Source organism: Sinocyclocheilus rhinocerous, unplaced genomic scaffold (assembly GCF_001515625.1).
Source record: "Sinocyclocheilus rhinocerous isolate Xijiao unplaced genomic scaffold, SAMN03320098_v1.1 scaffold377, whole genome shotgun sequence".
In the NCBI taxonomy this organism is placed as follows: Eukaryota; Metazoa; Chordata; class Actinopteri; order Cypriniformes; family Cyprinidae; genus Sinocyclocheilus; species Sinocyclocheilus rhinocerous.
In genome coordinates, this window is record NW_015633195.1 from 862,913 (window position 1) to 888,267 (window position 25,355).

The 25,355-nt window shown below is 37.7% G+C and overlaps 3 protein-coding genes and 1 long non-coding RNA gene across 5 annotated transcripts in view; all 4 read left to right on the forward strand.

Annotated features, from left to right (window-relative positions):
- Positions 1-2,010, forward strand: part of LOC107743867 (uncharacterized) — a 4,730-nt gene extending 2,720 nt beyond the window's left edge. Inside the window, exons 11-14 of the long non-coding RNA XR_001640431.1 lie at positions 1,134-1,170; positions 1,352-1,408; positions 1,519-1,620; positions 1,812-2,010. This is a non-coding gene — a long non-coding RNA (uncharacterized LOC107743867). The remainder of the gene's footprint in view (positions 1-1,133; positions 1,171-1,351; positions 1,409-1,518; positions 1,621-1,811) is intronic.
- A 1,565-nt stretch (positions 2,011-3,575) lies between these two features.
- On the forward strand, positions 3,576-7,035 carry LOC107743897 (torsin-1A-like). The gene is made up of 6 exons (XM_016557347.1): positions 3,576-4,042; positions 4,521-4,643; positions 4,827-5,092; positions 5,583-5,758; positions 5,953-6,077; positions 6,261-7,035. Exons 1-6 carry the CDS (start codon positions 3,859-3,861, stop codon positions 6,506-6,508), a joined length of 1,122 nt encoding a protein of 373 aa, XP_016412833.1. The 5' UTR covers positions 3,576-3,858; the 3' UTR covers positions 6,509-7,035.
- Positions 7,036-8,800: 1,765 nt separating this feature from the next.
- LOC107743868 (calreticulin-like) lies at positions 8,801-13,956 on the forward strand. The gene is made up of 10 exons (XM_016557319.1): positions 8,801-8,860; positions 8,963-9,077; positions 9,442-9,543; positions 10,520-10,723; positions 10,847-10,941; positions 11,042-11,251; positions 11,478-11,591; positions 12,091-12,234; positions 12,345-12,437; positions 12,536-13,956. Exons 2-10 carry the CDS (start codon positions 8,984-8,986, stop codon positions 12,746-12,748), a joined length of 1,269 nt encoding a protein of 422 aa, XP_016412805.1. The 5' UTR covers positions 8,801-8,860; positions 8,963-8,983; the 3' UTR covers positions 12,749-13,956.
- Positions 13,957-18,420: 4,464 nt separating this feature from the next.
- The window catches only part of LOC107743869 (epidermal growth factor receptor substrate 15-like), a 30,064-nt gene continuing 23,129 nt past the window's right edge, over positions 18,421-25,355 (forward strand). For both annotated transcript variants that reach the window (XM_016557320.1, XM_016557321.1), the window contains exons 1-7: positions 18,421-18,485; positions 21,171-21,212; positions 23,530-23,619; positions 23,863-23,910; positions 24,014-24,109; positions 24,292-24,354; positions 24,512-24,637. In XM_016557320.1, the coding sequence (XP_016412806.1) occupies positions 18,459-18,485; positions 21,171-21,212; positions 23,530-23,619; positions 23,863-23,910; positions 24,014-24,109; positions 24,292-24,354; positions 24,512-24,637 (492 nt within the window). In that variant the 5' untranslated portion in view covers positions 18,421-18,458. The remainder of the gene's footprint in view (positions 18,486-21,170; positions 21,213-23,529; positions 23,620-23,862; positions 23,911-24,013; positions 24,110-24,291; positions 24,355-24,511; positions 24,638-25,355) is intronic.

Below are 25,355 nucleotides of genomic sequence, written 5' to 3' on the forward strand. Positions count from 1 at the left end.
TAGAAAGGCTAAGTGTCTGAGCATATATATATATATATATATATATATTTATTATTATTATTAAATGGGCCTATACGAGAAATATTTTTACTTGAATAAAGAAAATGAGAGAAACCGTGCAACAAGTAGCCTAGTATGCAGAGTTTCGGTTCAATTTTGTGCTGCGTGAAAGGAAACGGACGACAAAGCGGCATCCTATTTTTCTTTAGGCTTTTACAAAAGCACAAAGATTTGCTATTGTGAATGTACACAAAGGCAAATCTTTTACAATTCTGATTATCTTTATGACTAAAAGGAGTAGTTGCTTCCACTGTTCGAAGGACAAAATTCAAGTGTTTGCTCCGGTGCGCCCAGTTAAGCATTGCTACCTTGACAATGCAGCCTGTTCTTTATCATAATAAAATGCAGCCAGTCAAACATGGAAAAAAAAAAAAAACTATGTAGTAAAATCTGTGCCATTAAGGGTTACCACAGTACCGCCGTGATGTTATGCCAAACATTGTTTTAAGTGGATATTGGAACGCGAGTGAAGTACGTGATGAATAACTTGACATTAAAATATTGTGAATACGGAAACATTTGATTTTGTGTGGAATGAGACCCAACGTTGGTTTCAGTTTCGTTTTAGCCTAAATTCGTTTTGGGTTGTCGTTTATATTGCTATAGCTTATTTTTAATTGTTGTCTTCTAAATGCTGTTAATTGAAAGGATTTGTTGAGTGAGGGAAATAAAATAGCCTAGTTATGTTTAGTGTTTATTACAATGTTTGTAAACTTTGCGTCGGCATTAGGCCTATATTTCTGAATGAAATGATGCATTTTTTTTTTTTATATATGCGTAGTGTATTTTAACCATGCAGCAAAACATTTTTTTTATTATTTTTTTTTTTTATAAACCGTTTAACTGATTGTATTAATCGGTCAAAATTCTTACGGTTGGTTAACCGTTATACAGTAAAATGAACATCCCTGGCTGTGACTGGTACCAAGGTGGTCTCAAACTGATGAGTTTGAATCAGGTCTCTGATCTTTTTGAGGACATGTTAAAACATTCTGACTTAAGACCACGTAATTGTGCGTTTAACTCCTTAAAAGTGGGACGGTGAGTTTAATTTATCCTTTTGTCTTTCTTAGGACTGATGACGAGCATGATGTGCTGATGGCAGTCACTGTAAGTATTGTATTCCTTTTGTAGTTGTAAATCTGTAGCTCTGACCATTTGTGATGAATCTGATATCCACTGACTTTTGCCATGGAGGTTGGATATTAGCTCTGGCTGATCAGGTCACATGTTAAAATCCTGGTCCTCATGGATGTTTTCTGTTCTAACCGTTGGGTGTGCTTATTGACAGGTGTGGTGGTGACTGCTCCTTTGTGCCATGTGAATATGAATGCGGCATGTGTTTAAGGTTGGTTTTTGTTTGCAGACTTTCCAGTATCTTTTGTAGTTGGGTTTTGTGGTGCTTTCCAAATGTTTGACCTGAACACACAATGTGGACCGGCTTTGACTTGAACCCAGGTCCTGGATTGGGGCAACGTGTTGATTGTGACCAACTAACCAATGGCAGTCTCTTTTTAGGGAGCTCAAGATTATCCAGGATGGCTCTGGAAAAACCATATGGTATAAGGTATGATTGTGACCATGTTTTCTTTGTTTTTCTTACAACCTGTGATGACATGATTCTGCCAAATGAATCTGCTGATTATATCCTTTTACCGTTCCATATATCTGAGGTTGACTTTACACTACTTTAACCTTAATATTTGCACTTGTGCTCTTCTAAAATGTATTTATTTTTTCTTCTCTTGTAGAACCGTTTTACCTGCATCTGACTCCTCTGAATGATGCTCCAGAGGGAGCTTCGATTCTTTAATCGCTTTCTGATTTGAAGTCACTGGTCGTCTTTTTTTTTTTTTTGAGCATTTAAGTGACCTTTTCAAAGCTGTCAACTACGTTGTTACAACTGTCAAGTTTGAGGTGTCATTACTTCAATAAAGTCGTAAAATCAAAGGTGTGTCTGAAGTTAAGGTGTTTGATGTATGATTGTATTTGTGGGTTGGTTAATTGACTTTATCAATTACTAATTAACAGGCCTTTCAGGCACTTGGTAGCATGCAATATGACTTTTATACTTTTAAAGGGGTCATATGATGCTTTTATATTTTTTTTTTTTTTAAAGATCATTATTTGGTGTAACAGAATATGTTCACATGCTTTAATGTTGAAAAAAAAACATTTATTTTTCAAATACTGTACATTATTGTAGGTCCTATATGCCCCGCCTCTCTCAAACGCTTCGTTTTCTACAAAGTCCCTCCTTCCGACATGCAGTCTACTCTGATTGGCCAGCTGACCCAGTGCATTGTGATTGGCCGAACTCCGCAAGCACTCTTCGGAAATGTAACGCCCCTTACCACAATCACGAGCTTCATCTTTCAAAATAAATGTAAAGACAGTAAATGTCATTAGTTTTACCATCAGTTCAAGCCCGAAAGGGGAACAGTCGCCTGACAGACACCGTAATGATGCAGTACACAAGCGCAGTTAAGACGGCTGACTACTGTGTGTCTCTCTCTCGCTCTCTCTCACACACACGATGCGCAAAACTCCGCATTTGAACAGTCAATAGCAAATACTTAAACTAATAACAAAACAGTAGCTGATTCAGAAGCGCCAGATTGTCATGGCAAAGTCGGCATTACCACCTGTCCTAGGTTCACGAAACGGTCGTCCATAAAATGCATTGCTGTTCTGTTGTAAGTGATCTTAAAGATTCCTAAATGCATCTACTTCTGGAAGGCCAAATAAAGTGCTTTTGCTTTCGCCTAGAAACACACAGGGCTGGTTCAACACTAACTGCGGTTACTGAAACCACGCCTTCCTCCTTTGCATGCACGTTTGGGCGCATTATGCAAATACTCCCACATAGTGACCTAGATATGTGGGGGCGTGTTAGAACGAGCCGTTTTAGGGGGGCGTGGCAGAGTCTTAACTTTGATAAAGAATATCTCTTTGGTTTTGAGACTTTAGTCTTTACAACTAAAGGGATCTTATCTATGCACAATCAGCTTGTAACACTCCAAAGAGAAAGGAAAACTTGAAATCGCATCATATGACCCCTTTAATGTTGAGCACTGATTAATTAAACCTAAGCTATGGAAGCCAATTTCTTACATGTCCCTTGCAGCTCAAAACTGACTTAAGTCGCGACAGGACTTGTAAGTTGACATCTTAAAAGTTGTTTCTTGACGTTTTGTCATTTTTCCATGTTTAATCATTTTGATTTAAGATTTACTGAAGCATAATTCATTGTCGGAAATGGGTTTCCACAGTAAGTGCCACATTCTCAGTATTTGGAATAGCAGCATCTTTATGGGACTGAGCATTTACACTTAGTTTGCCTGATTTTGAAAGATTTACGGTTCAGTAGCAATCATCGGGTCTACAGGAGCGGTGATGCCTTATGTAAATTCTACCTCCCATAAAGTTCTTTGCGATTGGTCAATGAGCTGTTGCCACATGACAACGTCTGTGCTTCTTCATCGACGTTAAATCTAAATGACTAGGATATTTAATGTTTGAATTTTAGTAGTTCTAATTTTTAATAGCCTTTGGTTTGGTGATGCAACAAAATTTAAAAAAAAAAAGTTTTTACTGCGCTAAACCCTGCCCATTTTCTACACCGTTTTAGTCTATCCGCTCATTCTATTCCAAAGAGGACAGTGACGTCGGGTTTCAGTTCCGAGCATTGAGCGCTTATGCGGCCTGCACTCAATGAGTCTTGGATGTACATATGAATGGACGCTACAATTATTACATCTAATAGGCTAGCTCAATGTTACAGTCTTTGCGAGATCTATGTTTCCGGCGGCACCGATGTTTTCAATCGTAATCTTGCTCTCATTCCTGGCTGTTTCGGCTGATGCGGATTTTTTCCAGTTCGACAGCATTTCAAATGTTTCTACCTATTATTTCAATTACATCTATTGCAATATTTGGGAAGGAGACTGTCAACCACACCAAGATGATGCGACCCAACAAGGTAAAGATAGAATAGGCTCTATATTATATATATATATATATATATATATATATATATATATATAAATAAAGATATATTTTAATATATGCTATAGTAAAATGTTTATAATGATAATATAAACACACAAATATATTCTACATAAAATGTAAAATTGGAATGGATAACCAACGTGTCGCGTTATTTTTTTCTGCAAACTATATTTTCATGAATTCGTTTTTTAAAAATTCAAACAATAATGTATAAATTATATTATAATCTGTGAACGGATTATTAATAATGAAATGTATATGGTTAATGATAATAAAAAATAATGCGTTTTAAGTTGATTTGGATAAACTTTTCCGAGTCTCTCCTTAAAATAATGCATTTTAAGTTGATTTGGATAAACTTTTCCGAGTCTCTCCTTAAAGAATGGCAAAAAAAAAATGGCGTTTGTAATTTAACTCACTGCAGGCTTATGTAACGCTTCTCTTCTCAGTGCCTACTGGGGACATTTGGTCAGGGTTTCCCCAATACTACACTAGCATGCTGACTGCTTGGTACTGCAGCCTGGGTCAGTGCTGTGATTCAGGAGACTGTAGGATTACAAATAATATCACAGGTAGAGCCAGCCATCAACATCATGCATACATTATTTAATACAAATATTTTACAATCGTGGAAATTCTTGAAATATCAGAAAATTTGAACAAAAATCATGGAATAGTCTGAACATTTATTGAAATGAATTTCTCTTTTTTTTTTTTTTTTTTCCTTGACATGCGCTTATCAATGAATATTTCAGGATTGGAAAGAGATCTACAGATGAAGCTCCATGGGCAGCACCTGGCCCAGTCTGTGATTCTGAAAGCCATTCAAGGCTTCATCAAAAACCCTGAGTCCAACAAACCACTGACTCTGTCCTTTCATGGCTGGTCTGGAACAGGCAAGAACTTTGTGGCCCGGATAGTAGCGGACAACCTGTACCGGGATGGTATAAAGAGTGAATGTGTGCGTTTGTTCATTGCCCCTTTCCACTTCTCTCACGAGAGATTGGTGGATGTGTACAAGGTGAGCAAAGTTTCAATGGTTAACATCCACATGGCTGCCCAGGTCATTTGATCTGATTCAGCCTTCATTTGTTGATTTAGTTTACCTTTTACAAACGAATTATAAGTATTTGGTTACATTGTAATGTTACACATTAGTATAATATTTGCTATTTGTACTATAATTCATCTGCTTGGATGTATTTAGCTTGAAAAAACTAAATCCAATGCAGTTCACGTAGGCAGGCGTCCAATACAATCACTTTATTTGGGCTTCTCGGGAACATTTATTGGACGACTGCCATTAAATGCCAAAGCTTTGGTATGATTATGCAATTTAACCTTGATATACTTGGATAGTTCAGTTAGAAAACCTGATTCAGCGAACAGAGAAATGACACCGTGTACAATTGATTGATTTCTTTCCAAATTCTGAAGTATGCACGTATGTGTTAGTGAATCCTGAACTTTACGATCAGTATTAGTATTTGTGTGAGTTTGTTTGCGACCAGGGCCAGCTAAGAGAAGCCATTCGAGACATGGTCCTACGATGCCCACAGACTCTCTTTATCTTTGATGAGGCAGAAAAGCTTCATCCAGGACTCATCGACGCCATAAAGCCCTATATGGACCACTATGATAATGTGGATGGGGTCAGCTATAGGAAAGCCATATTTCTGTTCTTAAGGTTGGTATGTTCTTAACAGATGGCTTCATACAGCCATAAGTTGTCAAGTGAACCCATTTGTGTTGGAGTTCTTAAGCAATGTTTTCCTCTATACATACACTGTAAGTTTACTCTACAGAATGCATGCAGAATCTGAAAATGATCCAATTAAAAAACTAAAAATTAATTGCTGTTTCCTTAATGTCATGCTTTAGCAATATCGGTGGTGGTGCCATCAATGAGGTGGCACTGGATTTCTGGCACTCAGGACAGAATAGGGAAGATATCGGCATGGAAGACTTAGAACATCTTCTGCGTGCTGAAGCCATGGAGGCAGAAGGTACCAGCACACAGTCAACCATATCATAACATTCTTTTAAATCTAATTGCTAAATGTTTGACAAATGTCTCCGAGATGTTGCATATTTAAATTCATATATACATGCACCTATATGTCTTTAGTCTGTGGTTTTCACTATAAATGTTATAATTCGTGTTCTCAATTTACTTTTTACCTTTGCAGGAGGTTTTGCTCAGAGCGAGCTCATGTCAGGACATCTGATTGACTTCTTTGTACCATTCTTGCCGCTGGAGTACCGGCATGTGAAACTGTGTGCACGTGATGCATACGCAGCTCGAGGCCTTCAGCCGGATGAGGGGACGCTGGATGAAGTGGCTAAAGCCATGCTGTACGTTCCTAAAGAGGAGAAACTCTTCTCTGCACAGGGCTGCAAATCCATTCCTCAAAGGATCAATTTCTTTCTACCATAACGGACCGTAACATAAGATCAGTGACATTAAAGAAACACAGAGTATACTTGAATGAAGCAGAAATGACTGCTGATATCTGAAATGCAAATGCAAACAATGCAGAAAAAACTTCATATATAGAGTTGCAACTCTTTATCTTACACTCTGAGAGTCAGGGCAGGGAGAGAGGGGTTTGCTTGTGACAAACCCTACTGAAATGATATTTTTAAGAACTTTTTATCTACATCTATCTTATCTGCTTCTCCCAAGCAATGTTACAGTTTAAAAAAAAACTGCATTTACAGTAATGCACTTACAATGGAAGCCTCTTAATCAAGCAAGCAAAACCAGTGTTTGTTTTTTTCACAAAAAAATTAGTTAAAAGGGAATTGCTGTTCATAACCTTTTTTTACTTTCATAATATGTATTTCTGAGCAAAGCAGGATATTCAATAGAAAAATGAATTGATTGGATCTGCTAGGCTTTCCTTGTAAGTATATCATTGTCAAATGAGTTTGTTTTCACAAACTAAAAGGCCATTTTAAATGATTTTCCTCGGATATATCTATTAGTTGCCGTTTAAGAACTTTGCCTATTTTTGGCATTTCAATCATTGTCTGCATTGAAGATCATATTTCAAGACTTATGTAACAATTTAAAAAAATCTTGTATTTAATATATTTATTGTATACTTTATTGTGTCATGTATATTTAAAGGTTACAATCTCTTTAAATGTTACAAAACTAGTTAGATGTTGTATGTGGTTTTTGTTTATTGATATTTCAGTTGTGAACACATTCTGATATAAAAATGTGAAAATGATTCATTGTTGGGAAAGAAGTAAAGATGTGCTATTGAAATGGTAGATTATGAAGATAGAAAAAAAGCTAGTGTTAAGCTTGACAAACATGATATTGAAGGAATCATTGCTTTACAATTGAGACTTGATGTAATGCACATGTTTTCACATAGGCCAGTATGCATTTTTCTGTAGTTTGCCAATTTATCAGATCTGATTTTATTCACTGTATTCAGTTGTCAGCTAGTAACATGCATCTTTGACAAATTCCTTGCTAATAGTAGCATAAGCCTTTTGATTTTTGCTTGTCAGCTCTGATCATGTTTACTGAAAGAACTAACTTGAAGTTGTGCTTGAACATCACTAAAGGTTTGATGGATGAACCATTTTATGCCACCAGCTAAAATTCTAAACTTTTGTAAGGGCTTTGTCTACAAATAAAAATCAGCCAAGTGATGCCAAACAGGGTGGGATTTTGTTTGTTACCAGCATTTTTAAAATGAAATGGCTAAACATTTAGTTTTCTTCTTAGGGTTTGGCTTAGTGCTGTTTGTTATTATTAGTTGAGCAAGCTTAAATTCTGCATTTCCAATTCCCATTGATAACACAGACACCAGCGGGAAATGGCATTGTTACTTATATTTATCTAATGTAAGAGAAAGAGAGAAATAAAATATATTGTGCCAAGCTCTCAAACTCTTAACTTGATATCTCAATATAGATTTTGCAAACCACTAAACCACTTGCTTGGTTTAATAAATTGCAGTGAAAATAAAAATTCATAACATTAACATGTAATCTTATTCTTGAACAATTTCACAACTAAACTATCAGTGAAACAGCTTTAGATCCCTACTCTTCTTGAGCGAATATTATTTCGAATCTGGTCGGATCTTTTTAATTGAACGGGCTGAACCTGCTTCACACAAGCCGATCTGAATTATTCACGAATAGAACTGAACAATTCGTTCGCGAATCGAGCGGAAGCAGTTTTCGAGACACAATTCACTAATCGAACCAAACACCATCTCTTTAATAACCAAATATCAGAAATATTACATTCACAACTTTATTGTAAGACCGCTTAATTACATAGATGACACAGACTTGGTTGTATAGCATTTTATTAAAACGTGCAAAAAGCCAGTAACGCCGTAATTAATAAAACTTAATAAAAAAACGCGTATAATCGGTTTTATAATCTGAAAAAGAGTAATATGTATATATGGCTTTAATGAAAGATTTTAGATCATGTAATATACCACTGACCATAGACATATATGCCACTGACTGGCTGATGTCAGGGACCACGTAAGAACACTGAATCCGTTTTTCGAACCGGTTCATTGAACCGATTCGCGGAAATGAGTCTTCTCATCACTAGTGTCTGCCAAACGCGTGGTCGGCTGGCATTGGCCAGAAAGGACGTTCCCATGGCATTCCGCAAATGATCTGATTGGCTGACCGGTGTGACGCTGTCGTCTCAAGCTACCGTCCAATCAGAGCCAGCCATCTGTTCCCAGTCTAGAGGCGAGACTCTGCGAAAGATAACAGCGCACAGTGATTTCTGCAGGCATGTGAAGATCCAAACAGAGCTCATTATATACATATTCAAGCCTCATATTTCTTATTAAATCAATTTCTTTATGTTTTAATATTCTATCTCCCTTAAAAGGGTATATATTTTACTGCAAAGATGACAGCGTTATCTCTACTGTTTATGGCCGTGTTCATCGCTTTAATAACTGCAGAATCATCTGTTTATTTCCGAGAGCAATTTGAAGACGGTGGTAAGTTTAAAGCATTTGTGTTTTTATGCTTTTTGAATGCAATTTATGCTTTCTGTGACTTTCGAGCATGTGATGGAGTCACAATAGACTTGATTTTATATGTGATGGATTCACTATATACATTTTTAATGGCTTCGCAACAATGGTGTGTTGCATTCATTAAGTAATAATAATACTAATAATTAAAAAATCTTAGTCGGTTTAGATAGTGGTTATTTTTATAACAAATAGTCAAGGCAGCATGGATGAATGATATGGTCAAAGTAGCAAACGTCCTTGATTTAATCGGATATTACTCATAATTATAAATATATACATGCTAATGCTTTTAATTTCATATTCATGTCACACATGCACATTTCAGACACCTGGAGGAGCCGATGGGTGGAATCCAAGCATAAATCAGACTATGGCAAGTTTGTGCTCTCTGCAGGCAAATTTTATGGTGATGCTGAGAAAGATAAGGGTGAGTGGTGCTTTATATATGTCATGCTCCAGATAACTGACACCAGTTTGTTTGAATTTGGGGTTTCCTCCGTTTTGCATTATTTTATGCACTGAATAATACTCCAGGGGAGGGGCTACTGTCTGTGACATCATTCCCTCTGCTCTTCTGAGCTGCAGGCATATAATAACACCATCTGATATTTACTATGTTTCAAAACATTACAAAACCACGTGTACTCTAGGGCCCAGTAACCCTGGCACAGACTAAATTTAGTCCCATTTTTGTCTAACTTTGTGCTTTGCTGAGGTTGAGGAATATAGTATGCCTTAAAGACAGTGTGAAATGAAAAATATAAATGTATATAATTAAAATATATATTTGAGGCCATATGTATCTCATTTACTTTAAGCAGATTTGTTTTTATTTCACATTCAAAATTAGCAGTCTTTCAAAAAAAAAAATATTGATTTGATTTTTCTCTAATATTTCTTGTTGTACATTAAATGGTAGATGTAGAATTTTAAACTTGTACTTTTTTATGAAAGCGGTAGCATTAAAGTGGCTATTATAATGGAGTAAATATGTAACATGTTTTGATGATTGAATGTGTGTTCCTCCTACTTTGTCTCTTTTAACATTTATATTTGTTTTCATTGCCTTCAAATTACACATTGTTTGAAGGACAAAGTTGGATCGAACGTGAAATAACAATTCTGTAAATAATGGATTAAAAATTGTATTTTTAATTAAAATTATTCTATTTTTAATAATGATTTTTTTTTAAATTATTATTATATCTGATTAATCAAAGAAAGAAACCGATTAATCGATTTTTGGATTTTTCTATCCGATTAATCAAAGAAACAGTTGACAGAATAATTGATTATCAAAATAATCATTAATTGTAGCCTTACTCATCAGATGATTTCTATGGGGATTTTAATAACTGAAAAGTTATTAAAAGTTGCTCAGATATCTTATTGTAAACTTGCAGGTCTTCAGACCAGTCAGGATGCTCATTTCTACGCGCTGTCATCCCGCTTCGCTGATTTCAGCAACAAGGATCAGCCCCTCGTGATCCAGTTCACTGTAAAACATGAGCAGAGCATTGACTGTGGTGGAGGCTACATCAAACTTTTCCCATCAGACCTCAAACAGGAAGATATGCATGGAGACTCCACATATAATATCATGTTTGGTGAGCATCTTAATAATCACTTTACTGATGAACATCTTAAATCTGATGTGAAATTGGACATGTATCAAAACATTTTGTGCTTTTGGACACAGGATGATTTAATTTGCATTTTATCACTTCCAGGTCCTGACATCTGTGGCCCTGGCACTAAGAAAGTACATGTAATCTTCAATTACAAAGGCAAAAATCATTTGATCAACAAAGACGTTAGATGCAAGGTAATCCTATTGTTAATTTATTGATTTATTTGTTTTTTGTCCCATAATGCACCATGGCACCAGTCCTACAAGTTCATATACCATGTATTTTATCATCCAGGATGATGAATACACCCACTTATACACGTTAATTGTCAATCCTGACAACACTTATGAAGTCAAGATTGATAATAAGAAGGTAGAGTCTGGATCTTTGGAAGAAGACTGGGACTTCCTGCCTCCCAAAAAGATCAAAGATCCTGAAGCGAAAAAGCCTGAGGACTGGGACGAGAGGGAGAAGATCGACGACCCTGATGACAAGAAACCAGAGGTAAGGCCTTGTTGTTCGTCCAGAAACCAAAGAGATTCTTTCTCTTGTTTGTCGCAAAACAGATTAACTTTATAAGCCACTATTTGGGGTGGATATGCAAAGATCACCAAGTAAATTGTTTCATTTGCTGGATTTCCAGAACAGCTGTTCTGATATAAAGTATAAAATTATGTGTCATCTTCATCTCGGCTTGTCTGATATCATCTTTGTCTTTGTGTTTCTGTAGGACTGGGACAAACCCGAGAACATCCCTGATCCTGATGCCAAGAAGCCTGATGACTGGGACGATGAGATGGATGGGGAGTGGGAGCCGCCCATGGTCACCAATCCTGAATACAAGGTACTGACATTTCTTTAACTGTGGTTCCTTTAACGGACATAGCGACCGTTATGTTAAAAACATAGCGTTTTTTTATGCACTGTGACATACATCAGAGTAAAACCGATTATCGTAAGTAATAAATGTTAGGAAGGGTAGTTCAGTCCATCAGTTGTTGATTGGATGGAGGCAGAGCTGAAAGTAAGCTTGAGGTCGATTGTGAGAAATGGTGGGTTTATGCAGATTGGAGAAGCCTGGCGTACATCAACAGAGAGAAGTCATTTCACTGGAAGATCTAATTAAGAGACAAATTACAAAAATGAAACACATAGACTACATGGATGAATCGTTCACAATAAGATCAATAACATGCATTTAGAAAATGTATAGGGTAAATTTAAATTTCATGCTGGCTTTAATATTGAACAAAGATGCAGATAATACCTAAAAACATTGTTTTGTCACAATGAATACTGGGTCTGTTTGCTGTTTCCCAAATTCAATTTTTAATCTTTTCAAGGGTGAGTGGAAACCCCGCCAGATTGACAATCCTGCTTACAAGGGGAAATGGGTGCACCCTGAGATTGATAACCCGGAGTACACCGCTAACAACGAAATCTATAAATACGATAGCGTCGGAGTGATTGGACTGGACCTGTGGCAGGTAGCAATTTGCTTTGTGTCTCAAAGACAGTTACAGTTTTCAAATATTTAATAACTGTTTATTGACATGTTTTAAACCACCTTTCCTTGTATTTTCTTTCTTTTTTTTAGGTGAAGTCTGGCACAATTTTTGACAGCTTCCTCATTACCAACGACCCCAAGCTGGCAGAAGAGGTTGGCAATGAGACTTGGGGTGCCACAAAGGTATGCTTCTTCAATTATTATCTCTCTGTCCTAAATAATTTTTCACTTAATTGTAGTTTTGATAAAATTTCTCATTTTGATGTTTTTGTTCCTCTCAGGATGCTGAGAAGAAGATGAAGGGAAGTCAAGAAGAAGAAGAAAGAAACAAGCATGAGGAAGAGGAAAAGACAAGAAAGGAGGAGGCAAAGGATGAAGAGGAAGATAAAGATAAGGAAGAGGAAGAAGAGGAGGAGGAGGAAGAGGAAGAAGAAGAAGAGGAGGAGGAGGAGGAAGAAGAGGAAACAGACTCTAAACTCAAAGACGAGTTGTAGATTTCAACAGGAACTTGTGACTAATGGGGTATAATGCAGAGAACTGGACTAATGCTGGACATTCCTTTTTGTTGTGTGTAGGATGATTCCGGCAGGATTTTTTTGTCCCATTCCACTACTACAAACCTATTTATAGATTAACTTTTTTCATAATTTTCATTTGCATGATGTCAAGCAAAGTCCCAAGCATTTTCATTCAGGCAGCGTTGAAGGGAGCCAACATAGTGTGAGATATGATCCATAAAAATGTAACGCTCATGTTTACAAATGTCAGATATCCTTTTTGCTAAGCAATTCTGTGAAATGAAACATAACAGTCATCAACTGGTAGCTACAATACTCAGACACTAGAATAATTACCTCAAAAAAACATTAACTTTATCTAGTTTGTTGATAATGTGGAGCAGTTTTGAGGTACTGTTGCCACCATTTTGTTCCAATTTCACTTCTGTTACAGAATATACCGAGTTGTTTAGATAGATGCCATCTCATCTACAGCATTTTGGCTTGACACAGTTTTGTGTGTGTATGTTGGGTTTGCGAGAGAGTCCTCACTTTATTGCATGTTTCGTCTTAACTCAAACCTCAAATTCATAACCTCTTACTCGCTCTCAATGTCAATCTATCAGTGACCAGGTTAAAATCTTGGTTGTGTACTTTCCTAAACAGACTCTGGATCTCACAAGCTGATTCAGTTTTGATCTGGCCTTGGTTAGCAAGCAAATTCTGATGCACCTGATTTCCCAAAAGTTGAAATGAAGAATTGAAATGAGAAAACTCTTGTGTGTGTTTGCTTTGGTTCTTTTCAGTAACTGAATTGCTGATTGATTTAATTTGGCAAATGTGGTAATCAGGCCCTAAATCTGTGGAGTGTGGAAAAATGGAAAGCTTGTGAGATTTCAAGGGTGTTGCGAGGAAAGTTCCATAGCTGTTCTAGTAACACTTCTGCTCTCCAACAGAGATTTCACAGCCATTGTGAATATTGCACTGCTATACTGCTTCAATCAGATACTTCTCCCAGCAAAATAGATTGTGACCTTTTTTTTAAAGATATAGTTTGTACTTTTTGCGTTTGAAGGACATTCCTTGACATATTGAGAAGAAAAGCTCTGGTATAAAAGTTGCTGTCCAATAATAAAACTACAAAAAGAGTAATGTTTTGACTAGTTTTTGAGAGCATTAACTAAATAAATTATTACCAGCACATGTGGCAGTCATCTATTCCAAGGATTCCTGGGTTTTTTTTGTTTTGTTTTTTGTTTTTGTCAGCTGAGTCAATAGCCGGGTTTCCATCCAAAGTTGCAAATTTAACTTTTGCACAAAATTTGAATATCACATTAAACGTGCGGATGATCACCGTTTCCATCCAACGAGTCAAAGAGAACAAAATCGTCACTTCTTGATAAACTGGCATTAAATATCACTAAGAAAAGTAGTATATATATATATATATTACTTGCGACTCGAGCGAGCAGACGAAACAATAGGTTATTGATAACCCCGGTTCTCGGAAACATTGAATGGAGAGATCCACCAATGGGAAGGGCATCCGTACCTGACCTCTGCAGAAGCATCCAATTGCACCAAGTCTGGCTAGACAGACAGAAGCATGCAGCCAATGCCCGGTAAGGCCCCACCCCCATACCTGAGAGCATATAAGGCATGTATGCGCTGCTGTTCTCCAGTAAGTATATTCACTTCTCATGCAGCAAGCAGGACAAAGCTGGTGGATCTCTCCACTTGATGTTTCAGAGAACCGGGGTTACGACAGTAACCTATTGTTCTCTTTCATCATCTCATGTTCGAGATCCACCTATGGGAGAGACATGGACAGCTCCCCGACTGCCCAATACACTCAAAGTGAGGTTCTGTAAGCCAGAGAAAGACGGTCGCCCCAAGGAGGTGGTGCCTGACACATCCCGTAATCATGCACCTGGCAACCCTGACGCGCACATATAACTGCTGTGCACATACAGGACATGAAACATGTATGGGGTACACACATGTAAATAAACCCAACAACACATATATAAACACCCTGGCAAGAATGTACTGTAAATACATGCTTGTTGATATGAATGTGCGTGGTTTGCTGGCCCATTCACCCTATGTTTCTTTATTACAATGTGTAATTGGAAAAGAAAAAGGAAGGTAACAAGGAGGGGTTATGAAGACCCCACCCCTAAAACAGAATATGCTTCCAAGGTTTTGGTGACATCCAGTCGGTAGTAATGCACAAACGTATAGGGAGAAGCTGGGGGCTGCACTCCCTTCGATTCATATGCCAAAGTGCCACTCCAACACCTCCGATGTGAAAGCCGGATTAGGCTTAAAGAAAACCTTATCTCCGCTAAGAGAGAATTTAGTGCACGAGGAATGCACAGAGAGTGCATGTAGCTCATTGACACGTTTAGCTGATGCCAAGGCCAAGAGCAAAGCTGACTTGAAGGACAGGAGCTTTAGGGAAATACTTCCCAGGGGCTCAACAGGATATTGAGACGGAATCTCCAGCACCATGGAGAGGTCCCATTCAGGAACAGTTCTCCTGATGACTGGCAAAGAACCAAATATTACAAGTCAAAGAAAACAAAATCATCACTTCCTGATAAACTGGCATCAAATATCACTAAGAAAAGAAGGAGAAGCCACTGAATATAATCATTTTTATATATAATAAATTACTTGCGCCTCGAGCGAGCAGACGAAACAATAGGTTCCTGTCATAACCCCGGTTCTCTGAAACATTGAATGGAGAGATCCTATGGGAAGGGCATCCGTACCTGACCTCTGCAGAAGCATCCCTTGGAGAGGTCCCATTCAGGAACAGTTCTCCTGATGACTGGCAAAGAACGACAGGCACCCTTCATAAATCTGCGGATTAGAGGATGCTGCCTGACCGTTGAGCCATTAAAGCCCACATGACAGGCAGAAATAGCCGCCCGGTAGACCTTAATTGTGGAAAAGGACCAGCATTTATCCATAAGGTCTTGTAGGAAACACAAAATATCAGCAACTGAGCCCCAATACGATGTGAGACCACGCCCGTCACACCACCCTTCAAACACTTGCCACTTAAAACCATATAAGGACCGTGTATAAAGTGTTCATCGTCTGTTTTATTATGTCTTAAATGGATTTTTCCGTACATTTCTGCCATATGTACATTAATTGACAGTCACCACTGATAAGCTACCACTAAATATTGTAGAAACTTAATTTGCTGTAAAGTTGCTTTGCAATGATTTGTATCGTGAAAAGCGCTGTACAAATAAACTTGATAAATGGCCCTGGCATTCTGTATAGTAGCAACCATACTCGAGCTAAGCCCTAGTGTGTTTAAGTTTGTCCTCTCATGGGCCAGGCCCAGAGAGCCACCCTGTCTGGGTGTGGGTGATAAATCTCCCTACGCTTGAGATAGGTCTGTGCGGAGGGGGAGGCGCCACGGCTGGGCAAATAACAGAGGGATTATCTCTCTCCCCCTCTGTAAAAATCACGTTCCGGGCCCCTCTCCCTCATTGGGCCCTTGGAATCATCCTAACATTCTGAAATTGTATTTCCTCAAAATGTTTGTTCAACACTCGGAGGTCCAAAATGGGGCGGAGAGAACCGTCCTTCTTTGGAACCAGGAAATAACGAGAATAAAATCCCTGATTTATCAGACTCGGGGGCACCACCTGAATCATTCCCTTTTCTAGGATGGAAGAGATTTATTCTTTCAGAATGTGAGCGGCTTCCCATTGTAAATGTCCCTTTCCTGGTCGGTGGCGCACTGTGGCGCCAGCCACATGTTGAGGCGAGCGGCAGCTTGTTCACACATGTCCAGGAGGATGGACTGGGGTAAGGCCACAGGGGCATTAGCCTGGGGAACGCCAGAAGAACGCCACAGGAACGCCAGAGGGCGGTATGGCCTCCTCGTCCTCTGTGACCCCGAGAAGACCCGCGTCGTCATCATCGCCGGAACTGGCTGGTTTGTCGGCCAATGGGAGGTTGCCCGCAAAGATGTTCTCTTAGGGGAAAGCATACTCTCAGAAATAAAGGTACAGCAGCTGTCACTGGGGTGGTACCTTTTCAAAAGATATACTTATTTGTACCTAAAGGGTCCATTTTGGTACCTTAAAGGTACATATTGGTACTTAAAGTGTACATATTAGAACCTAATAGTTACAAAAGTGTACCTTTTGAAAAGGTACCGCCCCAGTGACAGCTGTTTATTTGTATTTATTTATTTAGCTGTTTATTTATTACCTTTATTTCAGAGAGTGCAGGATTGGGCTGGTCAGCCCAGTTAAGGGATGATGTGTCCCCCTTCCAAGTCAGAAAGGCCGAGCTTGACGCACTGAGTCGTGGAAACTTTAAGACGGCATCGCTGGAGAACGCGAGAAGCGAATTTCCATTGGAGAACAGCGGTGCATGCAGGCCTTATATGCTCTCAGGTATGGGGTTGCGGCCTTACATTGGCTGCATGCTTCTGTCTGTCTAGCCAGACTTGGTGCAATTGGATGCTTCTGCAGAGGTCAGGTACGGATGCCCTTCCCATAGGTGGATGTTAAACACGAGATGATGAAAGAGAACACAATAAATATGGTCATTGGTTTCAGAGGTGGATGCCTGCTGTTTAGGAACACAGTTGTGTAAGGCAGTTCTGGGAAGCAATTATACAGAAATACTTTGACGGCAGACTTTGCCTGGGCATTTAAGAATGACCATAACAACATTTCAGATGCTGTGCAACGAGATCAGTCCGCTCCCATTATTCGCATTAGCCCTTTTTTGCACAAAAACCACCTCAAGCGAGCGTAAAAACTTTTTTTTTGCAAAATAAGAGATTTTTTTTGCCTGAAATTTGGCATTTCCATTACTCGTTTCTGATGCTTCAAAATGTGCATAAAAACAGGGTGACGGAAACATAGCTAATGTGATGTAAATTAATTACTTTACTCTTTGAAATATTAATCAATAATCTTATGAATATAATAAATGCATATATTAATTTCACAGCATATATGTTCACTTGCACTTTGTAGAATATTGGTTTTCAGTTATGAGTAAAATAGGGCTGTGGTTAAAATTACATGTTGTAGTGTGGGGTGTGTGTGTGTGTGTGTGTGTGTGTGTGTGTGTTTTCAAGTAAATCTAAGCTGTGTTTTGTCAAGTATAGGGGACTACACTTAAAATTAAGATGAAGACACGAGTTATAAATGTATTAATTCAAACAAAAATGAAAATAAAACCACTTTGTAAATTTCAATTCATGTTTTAAAATGTCAAATAAAATAAAAATGTAAAACTGTTTAATTCATCTTTTAAGATACAGCAGCTTTAGAATTTCAACAAAATGTGAAAATTAACAACACACTTTTTTTTTTACACACAAATTGAAAACCTCCATTATAAAACTTCTAATCTAATGGAAAGGAGAAATTCTATTTTTTCTGGAGTTTAGCACTACAAACTGAACACTTCATTGAGTCCTCATCCACTGATAATTCCCGCTCCAGGTTTTGTTTATCCTTCTGATCCACCGAGAACTCCAGTGTCTAGTTTTGCAGTGACATCGCTTGCTACCCACCGCCTACAGATCCGTTGAATAATCCAGAGCCGGGTTTTATTTAGCATCATTCCACAGAGTAATCCAGTACCAGGTTTTGTAGCATCCCTATATTGCCCATTGCCTATCAACGCAGGATGAACTAGTGGGAACAGAAACACTATGGCTGCCAGTCTCTCCTTGACTCAGGTAACCTCCGTTTCTACACAGATATAACACTCTCCAACCCACTTTCCAGCTCGTTTCATACGTCTGTCAGATCCGTTAAACTTTATTTTTGCGGTTTAGGGTGGAAAATTATCACACCCTGCTGTCTGATCGCAGCTGTTTAAAGTTGTTTTCAGCCATTTGCTTGGGCAGAGAAAAAGTTTCAGTGTGATCTTTTAGGCACTTGCGTAAGGGCGTAGCTTAGTGTGTCAGTGCTGGAGGCTGGATTAAATAAACTAAAGTTTATTTTTCCAGCTTTTGCGTGTCATGAGATCATCCAAAGTTACTGTACTTTTTTAGATCAGCTTGTATTTTTACATGTCTCCGCTATGAACGTGTGAAAGTGCTTGTGAAATCATGTGTCTTTGCCTACATTAAAACTTAACAGAGGAGCAATGACGAATGCTCCTTCAATTTATGTCAAAATAACTCTTAAATTATAATATTAAGAACGTATTTCACTTGTTGTTTGGATTACTGGTGTGTTTTAGTGCGTTAAACTATGCTGGGTGTTTCTAGAGGCATTGAAAAAAGCAGCAGGAAGTTTTGCTTCACTGCTAGCTTTGCTTTTTCTCTTTTCATATATTAATAAATAGGAACTAGTCGTTATTTTATGCAAATGTGGCATGTACTATACTATTGCAGTCATATTTGTGTATTTTTCACTTTTGTGGACTTCATGATTCTACCCATAACAACTTTTTGCTTCTTATCTACAGTCTGTAAACTAAGTAGCCAGCTAGCTAAAGCATTTGACACTCGCTAACTGGCTAAACAGATCATTAACCTTCAAAAAAGGTTATAGGCGAGTAAAATCTGTCTTAATAATATCGTAATGAGTCAGAAATCTCAAACCAGATAAATATGAACTTATTTCCGATGTGTTCTTTGTGTATAGTGAAATATTAATGAAATAGCTTCAGTGACACTCGTACAGCTGGTCTTCTGTACGAAAGGGCTTTGACAACATATTCATTACATGCATAGAGTCACTTATAGCTGTTTTAATAGTCCAGAGGGATTCGTGCATTGATTAGGTTGATGGTCTAAAATGTTCCTCGCTTTAGTTTCCGTCTTGTCTACTTTTGTTGCTTTAAGAATAACACTGTTCTCTAATGGCAGTGGTGGTTGTAGTGTTGACCACATGCAGCTGATGGTGTGCTCAGTTTTAGAAGCAAGGCGCACATGCATGAAATATGCATTGCAGCATTACCTCATCAAGAAGACTTTAGACGGAAGAAAGACATGTCTGATATGTCTTCGGTGTGTCTGGCTTTCTATGATTCCAGAAGGATAGGTTATGATTTGAGACATTGCAAGGAGGCATATAACAACCACGAAACGATCCAGTGGGTCACCATGATCATATTCAAAATGTTGATTTTTAGAATGTTAGGTTTTTTTCATTGAATATTTTTTTGTATTTTTTTTTTTACATTTTATTTAAAAAGTATAATTTCTATGAATCATTTAATGTTTCATAATATCATATTTGTAGCATTACTTTCACCACATTATTTCTGCAATTGTGATTTATGTTTTTAAGCATTTGTAAATGCATCTTTTTGTAATATTTTTATTTAGCTTCTTTGTTGACTTTGCAGTGTAAAGACAGCATGACAGAAAGACAGATTAGGATGCCAAGATAATTTTGGTGATTTAGTTGATGGTATTTTTTGTTGTATGTTTAATCATGGTTTACTAAGTCTTTGCTTTGTAGGAGTGTGGTCATTTTAAGTAGAACATGCCAGAATAAGTTTCAGGAAATGAGTTGGAATCAGAACAGCCTGAAAGGCCAAAGTGGTTGGAGTTTTTTTTTTTTTTATATATATATAAAGAAGCACAACAAAAACTCCTACTCCTTTCTCAGCGGGGCAAGGAAATGTTTGGTGGCACTTTGCTGAATATTGTGTGCCAACATCGCATTAGCATGCACCAGTAACCACCTGATGGGAGACCGACAGAGCTGTTGAACTACAATTTAAAAAACAGTTGGGTTCTGGAAGAACTTAGTCTAACATGGCCAGAAAAGCAATTTGATGCTTCATGGTGATGCAGATGTCTGATGTGAAAGATCCTATGAGCTCCTAATAGCTTTTGATTGGCAGAGGGGTTGGCGATTACTAAAAAAAACATTTAACAATCATGATTTGGTCTCCATAATGCATTTGAATTCACTTGATCCGTCCATATGTTATAAATTAGCCTTTAGGCCATGACTAAACCCGATGTCGATGGTTTGGCTTGAGGTCAGCTGCGCAAATGTGCGTTACTCTGCCCGACTTTTGTGAATCACAACTCAACAAAAGCTCAGTGTTTGTGTTGTGCACAGCAGAGAATGGCAGAAGACTTTAGAAAGCCTCCGTTTATGTGTGAATGGGTGTATAATCAACATCTTTAAATACGACAAAGGTGTGTAAGTACTTGAAATGTTTTCACAATGCCATTTTATAAATGTTCACCTGGTTGCCAGATGGCTGTAACATTTCCTTCTCAGAGGCCTGAATGCATCAATGCTGCCAAGAAAGTCAACAGTTTAGAAGAAAATGCTGTTTAATTGGCTTATTTATGTCTTGATTCAAAGTTTCATCAGTATGACCTGTTTTAGAGAGAATAAACAATGTCTTCAGCTTGATTTTAACCAAGTTTTGTGTTATTTGGTTGCAGCTTTCAAGTGGGAATCCTGTCTATGAGAAATACTATCGACAGGTAAGCATTTAATCAGCTTTTTCTGTGTCATGTTTCGCTTTGCCATTATAGAGCACGTAGCGGAAGAAGAGAAATATAAACCTCACCGCACTGTCAGTTTGAGCTAAAAGCACTCTGAGGCTTCTGTCCCCCGTAAGTGTCTTTCGCTCAGTAAGAGGATGCCGCTATGAATTAGTGATGACTTTTGCAAACCGAACAGGACATGGTGAGTGAAGCAGCTTGTTTGAACTAGCATTTGGTTTAAACATCTTGCTACTGATTTCTCATTCGACTGAATCTCTCCAGCTAAGCATCTGTGCATTGCATTGGTCCTGATTCATTTTTCAGATTGTGTTTGATTGTTAATTTCTTTTATATACAGTCAAGTCAAGTCACCTTTATTTATATAGCGCTTTTAACAATACAGATTGTGTCAAAGCAACTGAACAGCATTAATTAGGAAAATAGTGTGTCAATAATGCAAAAATGACAATAGTAAACACAAATTTTTCAGTTAAAGGCAGTTCATCATTGAATTCAGTGATGTCATCATCCAGCTCAGTTCAGTTTAAATAGTATCTTTGCAATCATTTGCAATCAAGTCAACGATATCGCTGGAAATGAAGTGTCCCCAACTAAGCAAGCCAGAGGCGACAGCGGCAAGGAACCAAAACTCCATCGGTGACAGAATGGAGAAAAAACCTTGGGAGAAACCAGGCTCAGTCGGGGGGCCAGTTCTCCTCTGACCAGACAAAAGTCTGGACCAGACTGGATCTGGTGGCAGCGGTGACCTCGGAATAAGAGAGAAACAGACTAATATTAGCGTAGATGCCATTCTTCTAACGATGTAGCAAGTACATAGTGTCCATAGTTTCTGTTACATCATCAAGTTGTTCTGAGGTTTTGGAAATGCTAGGGAATTGGGATAAATCAGGAAGATTACTTACAAAGCAGTCTTTTGTGGTAGAAGTGATGGTTCTACCATACTTGTAACAAGGATTAGAATTTACAGTTTTAGCTATATGAAGTTTGCACAAGACTAAATAATGATCTGAGATATCAGACAGTGACAGTGAAATATGACAGTGAAATACACCTTAAAGGGTTAGTTCACCCAAAAATGAAAATTAGCCCACAAATTACTTACCCTCAAGTCATCCTAGGTCATTTGAATATGGATATTTTTCTTACAAAACGCATCGCTTTGCTACAGGAGGCCTTTGTTCACCCCCCGGAGCCGTGTGGGACACTTTTTTTTTTAATGGATGGGCGCTTTTTATTTAACTTCTTTTGGACTGATGCATGCAACACCCGCTGAGTGGCATTAAACAGCTTGAAAGATCAAAGACAGTTTTTTATATAACTCTGACTGGATTCGTCTGAAAGAAAAAAGTCATATACACCTAGGATGACTTGAGGGTAGGGCTGGACGATATGGCCAAAATTGATATCACGATATATTGCTTAAAGCCATATATAATGTTCCATAAGATTTCTGTTTCAAATAAATTGGTTTGAACTTTGTAGTCATCAAAGAATTCTGAAAAATCATGATTTCTACAAAAATATTAGCACCACAACTGTTTTCAACATTGATGATGATAAGAAATGTTTCTTGAGCACCAAATCAACGTATGTGACCCTGGACCACAAAACCAGTCTTAAGTCGCTGGGGTATATTTGTAGCAATAGCCAAAAATACATTGTATGGGTCAAAATTATAGATTTTTCTTTTATGCCAAAAATCATAGGAAATTAAGTAAAGATCATGTTCCATGAAGATATTTTGTAAATTTCCTACTGTAAATATATCAAAACTTAATTTTTGATTAGTAATATGAATTGCGAAGAACTTCATTTGGACAACTTTAAAGGCGATTTTCTCAGTATTTAGATTTTTTTGCACCTTCAGATTCCAAATTTTCAAATAGTTGAATCTCGGCCAAATATCGTCCTTTCCTAACAAACCATACATCAATGGAGAGTTTATTTATTCAGCTTTCAGAAGATGTATAAATCTCAGTTTCGAAAAATTGACCCTTATGACTGGTTTTGTGGTCCAGGGTCACATATTAGAATTATATCTAAAGGGTCATGTGACACTGAAGACTGGAGTAATGGCTGCTGAAAATTCAGCTTTGCGTCATAGGAATAAATTACACTTTAAAATATATTCAGAAAGAAAATGGTTATTTTAAATTGTAATAATATTTCATAAAATTACAGTTTTTGCTGGCTTTTTGATCAAATAAATGCAGCCTTGTTGAGCATAAGAGACTTTCAAAAACCTTACAGACCCCAAACTTTAAATAATTTTGTATGCTTTATTCCACTACAGGTAGATCCGTCCAGCAGTGGGCGTGTAGGAGCTACTGATGCAGCCTTATTTTTAAAGAGATCTGGCCTTACAGACCTGGTCCTTGGCAAGGTAACATCAGTTAGCATGCCTCCAATATAGCAGTGTGGGAAATGCAAAGCAGTCAATTGATTGACGAGTGCTGGAAACATCAAGATGACTTAAATAGAAAACGATAGATGGTGTAATTGAATTACCTTCTTTATATTGCTGTATTGATTTTATGCAGTCTGTTGTGTTAGTTTTGTGTTACATTACACATTATTTTTAAAAACATTTTTATGCTTATGTCTAATTTTCTTCTTTGTTCCACAGATATGGGACTTAGCAGATTCAGATTGCAAAGGCTCGCTAAACAAGCAGGTATTTTAAAAAGCATTAATATCAAGGTACATAAAAAAAGTTGAGAGAAAAGTTGTTTGAGCAATACATTCTCAACTATATTTGTCTGTTTGTCACTTCTCAGCAATTTTTTGTCGCCCTCCGTTTGGTGGCATGTGCTCAGAATGGACTTGAAGTGTCTCTTAAGAGCTTAAATGCTGCTGTCCCTCCCCCAAAGTTTGTAAGTCAGACCTTAACTTCCTCTTCCTCTTCACCAGATCAGGAAAATGACATCACGTTTCCCTCACAGTATAATTACCAATGACTTAAAAGCTGCTGAGTTGGTGATTTTATTTGCTTATGTGGTGGAAACCGCTTTATGTCTCTTGTGAATTAATGACTGTTCTTCTGCTTCCTGTCTAGCATGACACTAGCAGTCCTCTTCAGTTTGGCCCCGTGCCCACGGACTGCCAATGGGTTGTCAAGGTCAGATATCATCAATAGATTTTTGGTTATTTAGAATCGAGTTGCTAAATAAATGCTGTCATTAGAATTAGTCATAAATTAGATTGCACTTTCAGTTCAATGCACCAGTTACTTAATTGCTCATTTATGAATGTTTGTGTGTCGCGGTGTCATATAGGCAGAGGAGAAGCTGAAATTCGATGCCATCTTCGACAGCCTCTCTCCAGTGGGCGGCATGCTCACGGGCGATAAGGTCAAACCAGTGCTCCTCAATTCTAAACTCCCTGTGGACGTTCTTGGCAGGGTAAGATGAGTGCGGTGACAGGCAGGTTTATAATGATGCAATTAGGCCTGTCACGATAACAACTTTTTGTTGTGCGATATATTGCCCCAGAAATAATTGCGATAAGCGATATTTTAAAGCGTCATTTTAAAGACCATTTTATGCAACTGAATATATAATCATAATATAACAGCATAATAATGCAAGAAGGTCTACACACTTCCAAATGACAACGAACTTTTAATTTTTAAGAATATTTAGATCATGGAAATTATCAAAATATTAGATACCTTAAAAAAACTGCGTAAATAGTAAATAAACATTTTCTAACAAAAAGTGCAAAGTAACAAGTAGAAAAAAAAAGAAAAAGGCACAAAGACTTTTAACTTTGGAGACTTTTCTCATCTACAGATTTGTCCCTGACCTTCTTTTCTCTGTAAATTAAGGGCGCACACTATTGCTGAAAAACACAATCACTACTTAGCAGTCAGATGTCCGTATGCACAAAGACACAGATCTCTAAACAAGACCATATCTGCAGATGAAACTAGCACCTCTACACCACATTATGTACGAGAAGCTGCAAAAGACACAGGCGCAAGTGGAATGTACAAAACATGGTGACATTAAGTTTTAAGTAAATATAATGTGCAATATATTGCGTCACCAAAAATTATTGAGGTCATGGACATATATTGCGCGATAAGTCGATATATTGATTATTGCGACAGGCCTAACT